Source organism: Temnothorax longispinosus, chromosome 9 (genome assembly GCF_030848805.1).
Source record: "Temnothorax longispinosus isolate EJ_2023e chromosome 9, Tlon_JGU_v1, whole genome shotgun sequence".
Classification (NCBI taxonomy): Eukaryota; Metazoa; Arthropoda; class Insecta; order Hymenoptera; family Formicidae; genus Temnothorax; species Temnothorax longispinosus.
The window spans coordinates 12,745,620-12,761,975 of record NC_092366.1 but is presented as its reverse complement, the minus strand read 5'-3'; the positions used below and the strand labels follow the sequence as shown (position 1 = coordinate 12,761,975).

General features: G+C 37.5%; 1 protein-coding gene and 2 long non-coding RNA genes across 8 annotated transcripts; 1 reads left to right on the top strand and 2 right to left on the bottom strand.

Moving 5' to 3' along the window:
* Positions 1–344: 344 nt before the first annotated feature.
* On the bottom strand, positions 345–9,640 carry LOC139818651 (uncharacterized). 3 transcript variants are annotated; one of them, XM_071787463.1, is made up of 5 exons: positions 9,485–9,640; positions 7,684–7,886; positions 6,118–6,881; positions 1,062–1,213; positions 345–940 (listed from the first exon to the last, which is right to left on the bottom strand). In XM_071787463.1, the coding sequence occupies exons 3-5, from the start codon at positions 6,877–6,879 to the stop codon at positions 535–537; spliced, it is 1,320 nt and encodes a 439-aa protein (XP_071643564.1). In that variant the 5' UTR covers positions 6,880–6,881; positions 7,684–7,886; positions 9,485–9,640; the 3' UTR covers positions 345–534. The 3 variants fall into 3 exon arrangements, with proteins under 3 accessions (XP_071643564.1, XP_071643563.1, XP_071643562.1); XM_071787462.1 differs by having other exon boundaries at positions 9,300–9,620; XM_071787461.1 differs by lacking the exon at positions 9,485–9,640 and adding an exon at positions 8,112–9,049.
* Positions 9,641–11,186: 1,546 nt separating this feature from the next.
* On the top strand, positions 11,187–13,407 carry LOC139818832 (uncharacterized). The gene is made up of 5 exons (XR_011733522.1): positions 11,187–11,626; positions 11,866–11,929; positions 12,027–12,213; positions 12,473–12,659; positions 12,889–13,407. It is a non-coding gene; the product is annotated as an uncharacterized lncRNA (long non-coding RNA).
* Positions 12,661–15,448, bottom strand: LOC139818831 (uncharacterized). 4 transcript variants are annotated; one of them, XR_011733521.1, is made up of 4 exons: positions 15,430–15,448; positions 15,006–15,076; positions 14,687–14,928; positions 12,661–13,889 (listed from the first exon to the last, which is right to left on the bottom strand). It is a non-coding gene; the product is annotated as an uncharacterized lncRNA (long non-coding RNA). The 4 variants fall into 4 exon arrangements; XR_011733520.1 differs by lacking the exon at positions 15,430–15,448 and adding an exon at positions 15,330–15,348; XR_011733519.1 differs by lacking the exon at positions 15,430–15,448 and adding an exon at positions 15,172–15,303.
* Positions 15,449–16,356: the final 908 nt, after the last annotated feature.

The following is a 16,356-nucleotide window of genomic DNA, read 5'->3' as shown; positions in this document are numbered from 1 at the left end:
AGATTTCCTTACCTATACTTTTATCTTAATAATAATATAGCGTCTCAAGTTGTAGGTCAACTCATCACAACATGTACTTCGTATAACAGTTGCAGTTTGTACAAACGTTGAAAACAAGTTTTCTGGGGTTGAAATACACGAAAGAACATTGTCGAATCCTCTATATCGAGATTAGGAGTCTAATATTAGTGTATATTACGATTCGTGCGTATAATAACCTTGTCTATCCTTGTTTATACGGACAGATATAGGCCGGTAACATAGAAAATAAATCGGCTGCGTTGCATGGTGCTGAGGTGAATTTTAAAATATTCAGATATTGAAGACAGTAAAGCATAAAACAATCTCTGAAATCCTCGACTATATTTTTCAAACCGTGCGATTTCTTGTTTTGCACAAACATCCTTTTTTATTACGATACATAGCTTATACATACATACATATTTCTTATATATGCTCTAAGCATACGGATATCACTGCTTATTCTGTCAATAAATCGAGCATAAATCATAACAGAGATTTGTGTTGTATATTTTAATGAGTAGCGTTATTGCGTCGTCCTCGTCTCTTGCGACTGCCACCAGATGGACGATTTGACGAAGCCCACTGCTCATAGAAACGTTCGGCTTCGAGCCATTCCTGATACTTGTACCACCATTCTTCCCATTTGATATAATCATCGAGAGTGAGGTCACGTAGATATCCCCTTGCCTTGTAATAATCATATCGGACGCGCACATCGTCCCAACACTCGAAACCTCTTGGTCCTTGCGCCAGAAGTGACTCAGGATAATGTCCGGGAGGAGGCGAATCGTAGCCTAGGCGTGCAATTCTCTCCTCACCTTCTATAACGACTTTCATCGCGTTCTCGCCATCTTTTGTGATGCGCATATTTTCCATGTCCCTACGATCCACACTCCATTGCGCCATCTTACCAAATCTATGGAAATGCAGAATCATCGTTATACTAGTAGAAAAACGTTATGATTAATAGAATCAAAATAAACTTAAATATTCCAAACTTATTTGCGTTTTGCAATACTGAATAATTTTGTCAGTACCGTTCAGATAATGTCATTTTTGGTGGCCCGACATGAGATGTAGTTGAGGAACTGTCGCTATCGTCACTAGGTGAAGATTCTGGTGGAGGTCGCATTATTTGTGATGCTCCATGACTTGTATGTGTCTTTTCTACTTTTACCGGTTTACGTATCTGCACAATTTTAATAGAAGTATTCCTGATATGCATAAATTCTAATTTCGAAAAAAATACTGTTATACATAATGTAATATGCAGGGTGCGGCATTTAAGGTAGCTGTCTCGCTACGTGCTAGTCATGTGACTGTTTGTAGGTTTTCACGTTCAGAAATATATTTCAGGCAATTTTTGCCAAGGGAAAAATAATTTCATGAATTATGGTGTAAAATTTAATATGTGACAAAGTATGTTACTTTTTCCAAATTATGTGATTTTTCTCATTTGACTCCGTTTTGATCAGCTGATCATGCGAGTCGTCGAGAAAGGTTACAAGTGAGGTTACATCTCCTTTTCGATTGAATTTTGACAATTACTGAGAAAGGGTTTCAAAACGCATGACAGAGGTGTCAATCACTATCCAATTCGGCTAAGGAAGACGAGCCCCATAACCTACAACTACAGTGATTAGCCAGCGGCGTTGCCAAGTCTTCCCAACCTCACCTCGACCAAAAAATGTCTGCTCGATTACCGCATTTTCACTAAAATAAACTAAAAAATTAGCAGCGAAATCTCCGGTAACCTATATATTTTATGGTTGCATCGGATTCTTCGAAATCTAATGTACAAAAAGCAATGTTTTTTTCTCACTTCATCTAATCGAAAAATACGAAAATATGTGATTGAAACCGTGATAGAGCCTTCTTTTCTGTATGAAGTAATGCAAAATTTGTGATTTTCGAGATCGATTTTCTAGAGTAAATAGTCGGTAAGGAGCCACAGAAAAAATCGACTGCAAAGCTGATCATATAATTTGATATAAAAACCGAAATCGAAAACTTTATCTAATACATGCCCTGACGAGACAGCTACCTTAAAGTGCTACCTTAAGCTGTTATCTCTGAAAGTAGACATTACACTAAGAAATGTCTTATAAAAGTTGAAAGGTTGCAAGGGACACATAAGTGTGAGTAATATTCGTTTTACATTGGGTGTAGATGTCAAGCTTATGTAAAAGTCACTTAATTTTAAAAATAAAAACCTCTATTTTTTTATTGTACCATCTTAATCTATTAATTAATTTGACCAACTTTTGTCTAAAACACTTTTTATTTGTCTAATATTTTTTGAAATATTTAAGGAAACTGGGTAACTTTATCAATATTTAATTTACGATTTCTCGACGACTGTTTGTCCTAGGGAAAAGTGGTACAGGACTTTTTGACTTGATTTGGTCTCAAGAATATGATGTTACAATAGTATCGTAACTTTTTTCAATATTTGTGCATACATGAAAGCTCCAAGATGTCTACACAAATATTTGAAAAAATCCTGTATCACTTTTCCCTCCAACAAACAATTATCGAGGTATCATAAGCTAAATATTGGAAAAATTACCAAGTTTTCCTTAAATACCTAAACAAAATATTAGGCAAATAAAAAAGTGTTTCAGACAAAAGTAGTTCAAGTTAATTAGAAATGATAGTAAAAATGATTAGTAGAAATTAGTAAAATAATCCTCTTCTAAAAAGGAGATGTGAAGTTTATTGTTGTCGCTTTTCCGCGATGTCGATTGGTTCTCTTGCTGCGCTTACTTCATTTGCAGCTGTCATTGTATATTTTGACAGTTGTGTGTATCAAGGAGTTAATAATGTAATAGTAATAGCATAATGTTAAAACTAAATAGCGCGCGCGAAGCGCGCGTCTGTAGTGTCTAGTCCTCTTCTAAAAAGGAGATGTGAAGTTTATTGTTGTCGCTTTTCCGCGATGCCGATTAGTTCTCTTGCTGCGCTTACTTCATTTGCAGCTGTCATTGTATATTTTGACAGTTGTGTGTATCAAGGAGTTAATAATGTAATAGTAATAGCATAATGTTAAAGCTAAATAGCGCGCGCGAAGCGCGCGTCTGTAGTGTCTAGTACAATAAAAAATGGAGGTTTTCAGTTAAAAAATTTGACTTGAGCTCAATACGGGCCCCAAACCAAACTCTAATAAGATCAACTATATTAGCTCCCTTTGAACCCTCCAACTTTTATCTGAAACATTTTTTTTAAATGTGTTGTTTAAGAGATATTTAAGGTGGGAATTTTTAAAATGCGTTATCTTGTATACGGGTGTAACATAAATGAGGGTCGCTGCTTTAGGAGTGTATTCTACTCGTCAAAATAAGCAAAAAATTCATATAAACGTATATCCAAAAATTCATTATTTTCACATTATAATCATATTTAAAGGAACACGAAGGATGGTTCACCAGTGGTTCCCCCTAGTGTCATATTTTTGGGGACATCTAAAATAAATTGTCTACTCCTTGCCTGTTGACAACATTATCTTCGTCATCGCACTGAAAACGGTTTCAATGAAATACGCAACACGCCGAAAAGCGTGTTTGTGAAAAAATGAGAAAACGGGCGAAGCAGAGTATTTTGGCTGGAAATCGCGTCTTTAAGCATTTGCTTTAAGATTTGTTTTATGTCAATTTCCTTTTCTACTGTATTGTGTTATAGTGAATTTGGTTGGACGCACCAGTGCGCACTCAGTGCACATTAAAGCCGTTGTACACAAATTAACGTAAAGTGTATGTTTAATATAAACGGGTTAAGTCACGAAATCCTCAATATTCTTTATTGTACTATTTGGTAAAATATGTATTAGGCAATTTTATCAGTCGAAATATTTGCATTTTACTTTAAATATTATAGATTAAATCAGTGTACAACGGCTTTAATGTGCACTGAGTACGCACTGGTGCGTCCAACCAAATTCGCTATTAGAAATAAAATAATACGCTTTGTAATTGTCTGAAGTTTCAACTCAAACATGACTGTAATATGAAAACGATGCATCTTGGGACATATGTTTATATTACGTTTATGAACTTTTTGGGCTCATTTTAATTAATAAAATACACCGCTGAAGTAGCGGCCCATATTTATGTTACACCCTGTATACGGAGTGTTCCAGGTCAGGCCAATAAAATTTCAGGGTCTTATAGAAAATTGAATTTGGATAAAAAAGTTTCTATAAACATAGGTCTGGAAACGCTTTGTGTTAAATAGTTATAGCTAATGAACTGATAGATAATTCAATACTAACCTAAATTACACCAATTTCATTTACTTCTGATAAGGTGTTTAAAAGAAAATATGCTGAAAACAAAAAAAAGCAGAAACTTGAAATTACGTAGATGCCAAAACTCCATTAATGAATAGGGACATCATTTTGAACATATTTAATAATTTAGTTAAAAATTATTTTCCTTTTACTTTTAATAAAATTGTTCTAAATTATCTCATTGATGTAACCTTTGTATTATCCCTTTTTTTAAGTCAATTTTTTAACGAAGCATTTCCGGACCTAATGTTTTATGGAAACTTTTTTGTTCCAAACTCAATTTCCTGTAAGACCCTGAAGTTTTATTGACCTGATCTGGACCCTGCATATGCAGGGTGTCTCTGAACTCAGTGGCAAAACTGGTACAGCGGTTTAAACACATGAAAATAAGTCAAAAATGTACAATGAACATATGTCCAAATCTGAACAATTTCGGAGTTATAAGATATTGAAGTTGCTTTCGTAAAAAAAACAAAGTAAATGTTGTTTAATGTTCTTTATTATGTTTAAAGCTTTACAAAAAGAGCTCAATAATTCCTCTGTCGACTTCAACACACTTTCTAGGACTAATTAATAAACTATTTCAAACTTTTTGAAAAATATGTTTGGAGTTTCGCGAATGACATTGACAACATTAAGTGTCAGTTGCCACAGCTGCTCTGAATTGTGAATGAATTTTTGAGTATTTTTTGTAAAGCTTTAAAAAGAATAAAGAACATTAAACATTTGTTTTTTTACGAAAGCAACTTCAATACCTTATAACTCCGAAACCATCCGGATTCGGACTTATGTTTATTAGACATTTTCGACTTGTTTCCATGTACTGAAGCCGTACCAATTTTGGTGCTTAGTTCAGGGACACCCTGTATATACAAAGTGGACTATTTCAATCAATACATTGGAATATCTCATAACCTTTAAGTTTGAGACAAAAACGTTTTAGACAAAAGTTGGCATGGTTTGAAGAGGGCCACATGATGAAAATAGAGTGACCTCTGCAAGATCGTCTCAAAATTTTAAAACCCCCTTTTTAAATTTTGAAACCCCCTATTTTCCATATCATATTCTTGTAGCTGACTTCAAGATTTTTTCAAAACACTATAATAAGCTCTCTTTCGTTAAGAATTTCCTGAGATGTTTCAAAGTTTGTCACGATATTTTTAATATAAAATATGACCTATCTCATGAAGTATTCATTTTACGATTGTCGAAGTATCGACCTTACCTTGATACTTTTATATCTAGGCTGTGTTCGGGGAGCGCGCTATTAGCGCTATTGCATCATTCTCTTTATCGCTCATCAGGTGTAAAACAAGGATGGAATAAGCAAATAGCGCTAATAGTGTGCTCCCCGCATCCAACCATAGAGTAATGAAAGAAATAGATTGTAAAAAAAAAAATTATTTTAAAAATTTTGATTACATTTTGTAGACGTATTCAATTTAGCAAAATTGCAAATGTAAAAATTAATATTATTCGATTTCTTTTATTAGGGGTTTAAAAATTTTGAGGCAACCTTGAAAAGATCACTCAGGGTTAAGTCCATATGTTCATCATGTGGTCCCCTTCAAACCATGCAACTTTTGTCTCAAACGTAAAGGCTATGAGATATTCCAGTGGATTGATTAAAATGGCTCACCCTGTGTAGCATTTAAGAAACTATCAATATATAACTTTATATTTGTTAAATACAAAACATTTGCGAGAAAATCTTTCTCTATAGGATTAGTTAATGTTACAAGTCTCATAGAATAGACATAAAAAAAAAATGATAAGGATTAAAGAACGATAAGAAATAGTTATTTTACCAATGAGATAGGATCTGGTACTCGTGGATCCTCTGGTAATCTGCTATGATGTTTTTCTTTACGGCGAACCTTGGCTTCTTTCTCCTTGAGGTTCTTGTAATCCTTCTGATGACGCAATGGCGGTTGCGGCGCTGGCGGTGGTGTACGCGGTCGTGGTAGAGGCGGTGACCGCGGTCTAGTACGCGGCTGTAAGGCTCGCGAACTAGATGCAATAACTTCTTTGGGATGTGCCCTAGTTCGTATCGGACTGATCGATCTCGAATGCGAGCGAGATGGTGGCGCGACGCGTCGTCGTTCTTTTGGTGAACAGACGGAACATGATCTGTCAGAACATGTGCTACCCGTGCTGGAACTGCGAGCAGTCGGTCTATTTTTATTGTGCTCGCGGGAAGAACGTTCGCGCGGTGATCGTGGACTCCTCGTTCGAGGACTGCGCGGTCGTGGACTGTGAGGACTGCGCGACCTCGGGCTTCTCGGACTCTTAGGATGTCCCCTGCTAGGTTCGGTACTACTGCCAACATATAACTCTTTGTATCCGCTGTGACGCCATCTATTCGGATCTCGCTCCTCTGCTTCCAACAACTTCTTGTTCCAGTAGCTCGATTGTGACTCGCGTGCTTTTCGCATTACATTGTCTATCTCTTTTCGCTTGCTCGAACTCTCGCCATGTGGTCTGGATTGTGATACGCTCGTATCCATTCGCAGCCTGCTCGAATTACTGCTGCTACCGCCTCTTCTTCTGTCATAATCTCGGGATGACATCTCTAAGGATTAAATTTTTAGAAAAATTTAATTTTTATGATGCATTATCTAATTAGAATAAAATACATATATTATTAAGTTATATTCAAATGATCAAGTGTTTGTCTTTTACGAAAGGACATAGAACATTGATCAAATGTGTTTTAATGTAAAATAAACAATTTTGGAAACATTACACAGCCCCACAAAAATAAAAAAATTTTCTGTCCGGCGGACGGGGGTTTTTGTGGTCGCTGAGTACGAATCTGATGTCAGTTTTCCAAAATTCAAAATGGCAGATCCAGTATACCCGATGAGTTTTTGAAAATTGACCAGATTTACCTAAAATTTGTTACTCGAGGGTTTTTGGGGTCGCTGAATACGAATCTGACGTCAGATCATAACATATAATCACACTGAAAATGCAGTTTTTCCCACATGACTCTAAGAAAGTACAAATCTTATATATTTGACGTCCAAGACCACAATAGAGTCAAAGTATATCCATGACTTGATCTCTGCAACCAGGGTACCTCCACGTGGTGACGGTGGGCAACGGATTTATTCCGGCGTTATAGATACGTATCTAACCCAGAAATTTCGCCTTTTTAGGGTTTTCAACCTAATATCTGCGACTGGTCTGATTACGCCACTCACACAGTCGTAAATCTCACTAATGCAGTCCCATGTAGCGACCCAAAATACATAAGAATTGACTAGTCTGGTCCACCGGACAGAAAATTTTTTTATTTTTGTGGGGCTTTATTATATTAGATACAAAATTAATAGATATATTTGTAAAATTATAGATTAAAACATATTTACCTTATAAGTAAAGATATAAGATGGAAGACGAAGGTACAGCAAAAAATATCTTGTCAATATAGGCACACCAGTGTAATAATGCCGAGATTAGTAATATTAATCCTTCATATGCTGCATCTATAAAGATAATGTTCCAAACTGCCGCAAACGTGCCAAAAGACCATCGGATGTATCAGAAGCACTCGTCCTTAAGATCGACTGGCCTAGGTGAAAAATTCTACATGTCACAAATCTGATACAAACGTCATACAAGTCGAGAGACGTTAAAAGTTAGCATTCTTTAAGGTGCATTTTTTGGGGATTTTGTTTTCTCACGTGAATCCGATTCTTTTTTTTTTGCGACAATCCACAAATATGTGTGCGTGATACGTCTTCGTTGCGAAGCGCGCATCGCCGGTATGCGATGCCTTACCATCGGTGTCACTCACCGCGTGTCCATGAGATCCATGCGTGTCGCGGATGTTCCGCGCGCGAGTCAAACCGCGGTTAGAGTCCTGCGCGAGGAACTCGAGATTATCTCGCTCGCTCGCTCGCGCGCGCGCGAGCACACGAAATCGCCGACAGCCCCGGGGCCACGAGTCGCGAAGATCGAGCGTCGCAACATAAACGATCGCGATTGCGACGTCGCGCGCCAAGTCGCGCGAATAACACGCCGAATAAACGCGCTGCGTCGGCGACGACGACAGCAACAGCGGCACTCGCGACGATGGCGGGTGTAGCACGTCAATTTAGTATCGACGTTTAGTCGAACGGATGAATCCGTAGCCGATCGGGTTCGGTTCATGCCACGAGGATAAGTGTCATCTTCGCAGGCATCGCCTTCGTGACGGCGACAGAAAGTAGAAGGGCACATCGCCGGCCGATTCATGATCACTCGCGACGCGACTTCCTACTTCGACCTCTTCTATGGATGTCTATCCCCTTATTAGCGGGACATAGTGTCACTTGAACGTGGCGCCCAAAGCGATCGGATGGCGCTACACAGTACTCTGCATACATCGAAGTCCTTGCGCGGAAGGACCGCGGCGGACGACGACGATCGTACGTGGCCCCGACAGGGGACACTGTGCTTGAAGGGAGCGTTACCCGGATAACGCTACGTAGTCCCCTGCCGCGACGGGATGCTTCGACTACTTCGAGAGACTCACCCGTTCGAAAGAAGAGAGCTTGTGATTGGTATAAAGCGCGTTTGCGCACTCACTCGCCCGCTTGCCCGCGTCACACACACACACGCATACACACGCACGCACACACACACACATACACACACACACACACACACACACACACACACACACAAAAGCCCTCTTTGCTCCATTTTAGAAAAGCAAGGTCGATGGCATCTCTCTCGGTCCCATTCTTTCTCTCTCCCTCCCTCCCGCCCTCATTCTCTCTTTCTCACGCGCATCTCCTCTCTTTTCCTCACTCACTTATTTACACACGCATATACACACCACACTCACTCACTCACGCTCTTTCTCTCTCACACATACACACACACACACTCTCTCTTTTTCTCTTGCTAGTATCAACCTCTTGCCACCACAGAACTCCGATTAGTATGCAAACTATGAAATTTGAATACTTCAGTTTTTCTTGCAAGCGCATTTACTCACGACTGCCCGTTCGTTACAACTCGTGTCCGAACGGACGAAACGACGGAGTGACACGGCATTCAGGGCGACGTCAAAAATCAATTGCCCAAGTCTAACGTACGTCTCGCGCGACTCAATTCGACCCGCGAATGATACTTTTTTGTCGGAAGCCCCGCGTCTATCACGCGGGACGAACGGACACTCACTTTTCTTAACGCGACGACCCGATTACTTGTTTTTTCTGGCACGTATCCCGGCGATTCGCTCTCGCGTGATGTCGAATATGTTCACAATGGACTTTTATAGGAGAGGTTCTCCGACATTCTCCGTCACTTAGCTTTAACCGTCGAGCGCGAAGATATAGATGGCGAGCTTGATTCTCCGTTGCTAGGGATCCTTTAAGGCTCAGTCACAATGAGAAAAATAAGGAATAAGATAAAGGAATAAGGAATAAAGGAATGTCGCATCTCACTTTAGTACACGTACATTAAAGTGAGATGCAACATGCCTTATTCCTTATTTCTTTATCTTATTCCTTATTTTTCTCATTGTGACTGAGCCCTTAATGTGCTTTAATGGCTGCGTTTCGCTATTTACTCGCAGTAGGTAGAGGGTCCCTAACTCGCAGTACTGGCAGCACTGTAAATCCGTCCCAATATATGTATCAGAGATCTTTCTCTCTGATATGTATGTATGTACATACGCGGCAGTAAAGCGGGGAGCACACACTTCTGCACTGTTTTGCACAACGCATAATGCGTAAGCATAAGAAAATTGATTCCCCGATAGCACCAATATCCTATAAATATTCATATAACGTCCATGGGCATTCTGGACATAATATGGACATCCATAGGATATTGTGTGCTGTCTGGGTTGGTCTATTTCCTTATGCACATGTGTATGGACCAATCAATTTTCTTATGCTTACGCATTATGCGTTGTGCAGAAGTGTGTGCTCCCCGCTTAAGGTGGAAGCACATAAAATTGCAGGAGCCATGACCAGAATGCAGAAGCCATATGCGCATGCGCTGTGGTATCTGTAGAGCTCTACAAATACCATAGCGCATGCGCATATGGCTTCTGCATTCTGCTCAAGGCTCCTGCAATTTTATGTGCTTCCACCTTTAAAGGTCTATCCAGACAAACTTGCATAGGTGCATAACAATATGCATAAAGAAACGGATTGGTCTATTTTCTTATGCACATGTATATGGACCAATCAATTCTCTTATGCTTATGTTTATGCGCTATGCAAGTTTGTCTGGATTAAGAGCCACCGCACAAGACTCTCGTATGGTCACGTAGCGTAACATAACGTGAGCCAACGCACAAGAAACGTATTGGTTACGGCCGTTATGGCGTTATACGTTTCTTGTGCGTTGATCTACGTTACGTTACCATACGAGAGCTTGTGCGGAGGCTCTAACCGATACGTTTCTTGTGCGTTGATTCACGTTACGTTACGCTACGTGACCATACGAGAGTCTTGTGCGGTGGCTCTTAAGCCCCTTGCACAATGCCAGGCAACAGGCAATAGGAACAGGAAATAACCAAAAAATCGTTAATTACAACCTAAAAAAATTCAAATGCTATGATTGGTTGGCAATAGGCAATAGGCACAGAATTTCCAACGTGACGGAAACTCTGTGTCTATTGCCTGTGTCACTGTTTATTCTGCATTTATACATGATTTCTGATTTCTATTCCCTGTTCCTATTGCCTGTTGCCTGGCATTGTGCAAGGGGCTTTATGCCCGGTCTACAATGGATGTCGGAAGTCGGAGTCGTAAGAAATTGACCAATCACAGTTCATTATTCTTCGACCGCAAAGAGAATAATAGATTGTGATTGGTCAATTTCTTACGACTCCGACTTCCGACATCCATTGTAGACCGGGCCTTAGCCGGACAATTTCGACTTACGACATTTTTTTTTTACGAATCGATTGTTAGTCGTTTGTTATTGATTGTTAGACTAATTAGAACGTTTGTTAGTTAATAGTTTTTACGTAATCACGAAAATAATTTTTAGTGTTAATTTAGCCGGTAAATATAGAATTCTTTACAATTTTCGATTCAAACCGTGGTCAATCGATGCGGAATCGTTTGTTAGTTTCGAATATACTAAGTAAAACGTTTGTTAGATCACGGTTTCGCTAAAAAAAGCGAAAAACTGTATATCGTTTAGCTGCCGGAGAGTAGGGGTGAGACGTAGAATATGTGGTGGTTTCGGAACGCATTACGTAATAGTTTATCAACACGGGAAACGTGCTTAACCTATTTTCAATTTATTTATCAGATTTGTTTATGCCTAATACCTGGCTACATTTCACGTGCAAAAATATAGGTAAGTGTAAAATGCAAATTTAATTTCTGAACTTAGTAAGAAGTATCCTTGCAATATGAAAGAGATATAGATTGCAAAAGTAGAGAGGTAACCTACTAAAGTTGTATTTGAACAATTACATCAAATTACAGATTTATGAAATATAGAAATAAACTTATATTGTATGTACAAGTAGATATAAGTAATTTTGTCATCGTACGGAAACTCGCAGTTTAAACTAACTATAAAATTGTTTGCAGATGCTTGATGTCATTGATGTCATTAAGAGGTAGAAAAACAGTGGAATACTTCATGCACTTCCAAGTAAGTTAGAAAAGCATTAGCGAAGCTACTTAATCTTGTACAAATCATATTAAAGTACACATTAAAGAAATATAAATATATTTTATCATTGTGTAAGGGTTGGAATCTGTCTTGGACAAACGCAAAAAGAGAAGCCATAAGATGTCAAAGCGCTTAATCGAAACGAAACAGAGCATCAAGAACCTCGTCGTAGAGCGAGAAGCGGTGGCAATCGAGCTGCATCATCTACGACCGGAATTTCCGAAGATGGCAGTTCAGGCCAACACGCTGATTATTATACGGAAGTAAGTTTCATTTTCAAGTTACAAATTTGATTTTGGACGTTTCAGAACTTTTATAATTTAATAACAGAAAGAGATAGTAGCAATAACTTGAAAAATATGTGTAACGCTGACTATCGTGTTGTGAGGGCGTAATTTTCTTAACGTTGCCGCGCTATGAAAGGTTTAATTTACTGCATGATTTAATTTATCCGTATGATATTGCAGATCGAAGATTGCGAAAGTAAGAAAAGTTTATAAGAATTACATTTGTAATTTATAGGACGTAAACATAGAAGAGGATACAGAGAGTAGTTCTGATTACATGGGTGAAACAAGTGACGATGAACACAGTGGGTGGTGATAGCCAATCTGGAGCCAGTATGAAATCAGGCGATGATCTTGCTACAGATAGCACATTAAAACGGATTCTAGAGCAGGATTATGACCTAATGAGTAATAAGAACAAGGTAAGCTAGTAATTAAATTTTAGTTAATATACATATATATTACAGATATAAGCTATAAAGCGTTTGTGCCGGATACATTTTTCAACAACTAAAAACTATTCCTGCTGTTTGCATTTTATTTACTTTTCATATTTAAATTAAAATTATACAAGGATTGTAATTTATGTTAAAAACTAATCTTTCACTGAAAACAAATATCATACAAATATATCACTGATATTTATTTCAGCTTATACTTCCGGCGCAACCTACTGTGATAAATATTCCAGAATCTCTGGCACAGCATTTCACTACGACGCAGTTTACGAATATCCCAGAGAAACCTTAACTCTCATATCGCAGTTTACGAATATCTCAGAGAAACTCTCTGATTGTGCCGATTAATTATCGAACGGAAAAAGGAAAATACAATAGCAATGTTTTTTTTACGTATCAGGATAAGCTGTGATTATATAAAAAAGAAAGAAAAAAATAACGGAAAACAGAACCGAGCAGGAGCAGGACGCAACAGGATATCTGTATTTCTAGAAAGTCTGATTTTGTAAATATTCTACGAGGAAAACACTTGTGTATTATATATATATATATATATATATATATATATATATATATATATGTATATGTATATGCAGATATGCGATATACAATTTGATATGATATATGATCTATGACGTTTGTTTATTACTATGTAAAGTGACAGACTTCGAAATTAAACATTAATTACTGTTAATCGTGGCGTTTTGAATTTACTCTTTTTCTTTTCTTTTACCTAAAGAGGATCATGAGAAAGTGAGAAAATTCCAAACGCTGCGAGAGTGCAGACACAATGGACATCCGAATTTTACAAAACGTGAAAAAACATTCGTATTTTCTCATCTCTAAACTCCTCAGACCGTGTTAATATTTAAACAAAATAATTTACACGTCACTCACAGAGCTAGCGTGATAAAAAAATAAGTTAACATTCGTTAAAACAACATATACATTTATGTCTAACAACAATTTTTTGTGCTTGCACTCGCGAATCTTTTGCCGACGTGATACTCGATTTTCTCACACAGAATTTCTTGCTATGAGACACAAAGGGGAGTTTACTTCTTGCGGAAAATACTCGGCATGCTGGGCGATTCAGTTTTCTGTTCAAAAGATCTTGTTCATCTTCTGGCGCATATCCTTGGCAGACATTCACCGTCGTCATCGATAGGGAAAGCCCGGAGCTCGTCGAGTGTCCTGGAATGAAGATAATTTTTTTACAAACGTTTAAACATTTTTCGTTATCGAGAAAATATGTACAGGATACATAATGTTTCTAGAAAAGTATTCAATGGTCCAAAGATATCGAAATTCAGAAATATTCAGAAATATTCTACCAAATCTACTATGGATTATTGCGACTGTAGATTACAAATTAGGAATTATTGGTGGCGAAATAAATGTTACTTATTCGGTCAAATTAGGAATGTTCTACCGAAGTAAAAAAAGCGAGGTAGAACAAATTTATTTCACGTCCGAATTTTGTACATAAATTATTTGAACTAAATTCGCGTGTTAAGTGGTTCATCTGTTCGAATATTATTGACGCTGTTTCTTTTTTTAACAGGTTTATTAACTTGTGGTTAAGAAAAATGTCGAAATTTTTTAAGGTTTAATCTATATAATAGGTGTAGTAATCCTTAAGTCCTAAGAAATTAATCAATCATAGTTAATTATTTTCCTCACATTCGATTGTGATTGATCAATTTCTCACAGCAGATCTTAATGGAACACTTAATAAAGTTGTAGGGTAGTATTTCATTGTCGGATCTTTTATATTTAAGACCGGCTGGAGTATAATCTTAAGAGAGAGAGATGTTATAAACTAATCACTCGATTGTTAGATTTAACAGAGCCGTATTATCAACCTTAAGCCATTGTCTTGAAGTAAGAACCGACTATGTATACTAGCCTTAATTTTACTCATTAATTCTTCCTTTGGAATAACGATTGCTTGTTCGTTGTACAGAAAAATATATTGCTCTTTTTCTTACCTATATAACAGAAGATGAGGTAATATAAAAAAAATTGAAATATATACGCAAGCCGTCCGCGACTTCTCTGCATATATTTATTTCGTTTACTGTTTTCTCTATGGTATTATTCACTTTACTCCGTTGAGGTTTCTCTGTTCGTAATGTTCTCGGTTCGGAATATTCGTAAACTGCGTCGTAGTAAAATGCTATGCCAAAGATTCCGGAATATTTATCACAGTAGATTGCGCCGGAAGTACAAGCTGAAATATATATCAGTGATATATTTGTATACCTACTATTTGTTTTCAGGGAAAGATTAGTTTTTAATATAAATTACAATTAATGCGAATCAATGAGAATGACACCGGCGGCTTTTCCGCCTCTCTGTATATGAACTGGACGACAAATCTGACAAATAAATTGAAAATAGGTTAAGCACGTTTCCCGTGTTGATAAACTATTACGTAATGCGTTCCGAAACCACCACATATTCTACGTCTCACCCCCACTCTCCGGCAGCTAAACGATATACAGTTTTTCGCTTTTTTTAGCGAAACCGTGATCTAACAAACGTTTTACTTAGTATATTCGGAACTAACAAACGATTCCGCATCGATTGACCACGGTTTGAATCGAAAATTGTAAAGAATTCTATATTTACCGCGGCTAAATTAACACTAAAAATTATTTTCGTGATTACGTAAAAACTATTAACTAACAAACGTTCTAATTAGTCTAACAATCAATAACAAACGACTAACAATCGATTCGTAAAAAAAAATGTCGTAAGTCGAAATTGTCCGGCTAACTTCTATGAGGTGGCAGTAAGCTGTCAAAGCGTTTTCGTGTTCATGTGACATCATAGATTTTGTCGTCACTCCCTACTTTCATTACTGCGGCTCGCGAGGTGAAGCATTCGCAGTAAGAATATGGCGGGTATGGCGGCACCTTTGAAAAAATTGGTCCTTACCTATGTGAACCTTGCACCCGACTTTCGAAAAATTAATTTTTTTACGGAAAACGTTAGCATTTGGTTTGTAGTTGTTTCTAGTAACAAAAATTTCGTTTGTAGTTTAATACATTAAAAATGATAAAAATTAAAAAAATTACTCGCACTCCACTTTGAGATATCTCAAATCCGTTTGCGCCATCTTCTTTAGAATCATTTGTAGTTGTTTGTAGTGCTTTTCTTTTCGTTTGTAGTTGCACTGTTCAAAAGTTATTATATTTTTGCAATAAACAAAAAGAGTAACTTTGCCAATTTTGGAGATATCTCAAATCAGCTTGCGCCATCTTCTTCAGAATCATTTGTAGTGCTTTTCTTTTTGCTTATAGTTGCACCATTCAAAAGTTATTATAGTTTTGCAATAAACAAAAAGTGTAACTTTGCCAACTTTGAAGATATCTCAAATCCGCTTGCGCCATCTTCTTCGGAATCGTTTGTAGTTGTTTGTAGTGCTTTATTTCTTTTCGTTTGTAGTTGCACTGTTAAAAGTTATTATATTTTTGCAATAAACAAAAAGAGTAACTTTGCAATTTTGGAGATATCTCAAATCCGCTTGCGCCATCTTTTTCAGAATCATTTGTAGGTGTTTGACGTCAAATGACGTCATCGGGACGATGATCAACCCGATAACGCATCGAACCTGTCGGGACACGTTTGTCGTAAACAGTTTTCTAGGAAAAGG

What these genes read in the sequence shown, in the direction of transcription:
- LOC139818651 (XM_071787463.1), bottom strand. Translation starts at nt 6,879, where the DNA reads ATGTCATCCCGAGATTATGACAGAAGAAGAGGCGGTAGCAGCAGTAAT. An exon ending in TACCAGATCCTATCTCATTG is followed by an intron (nt 1,214 to 6,117) that starts GTAAAATAACTA and finishes AAAATTGTGCAG; the next exon opens with ATACGTAAACCGGTAAAAGT. An exon ending in AAAATGACATTATCTGAACG is followed by an intron (nt 941 to 1,061) that starts GTACTGACAAAA and finishes GCATTTCCATAG; the next exon opens with ATTTGGTAAGATGGCGCAAT.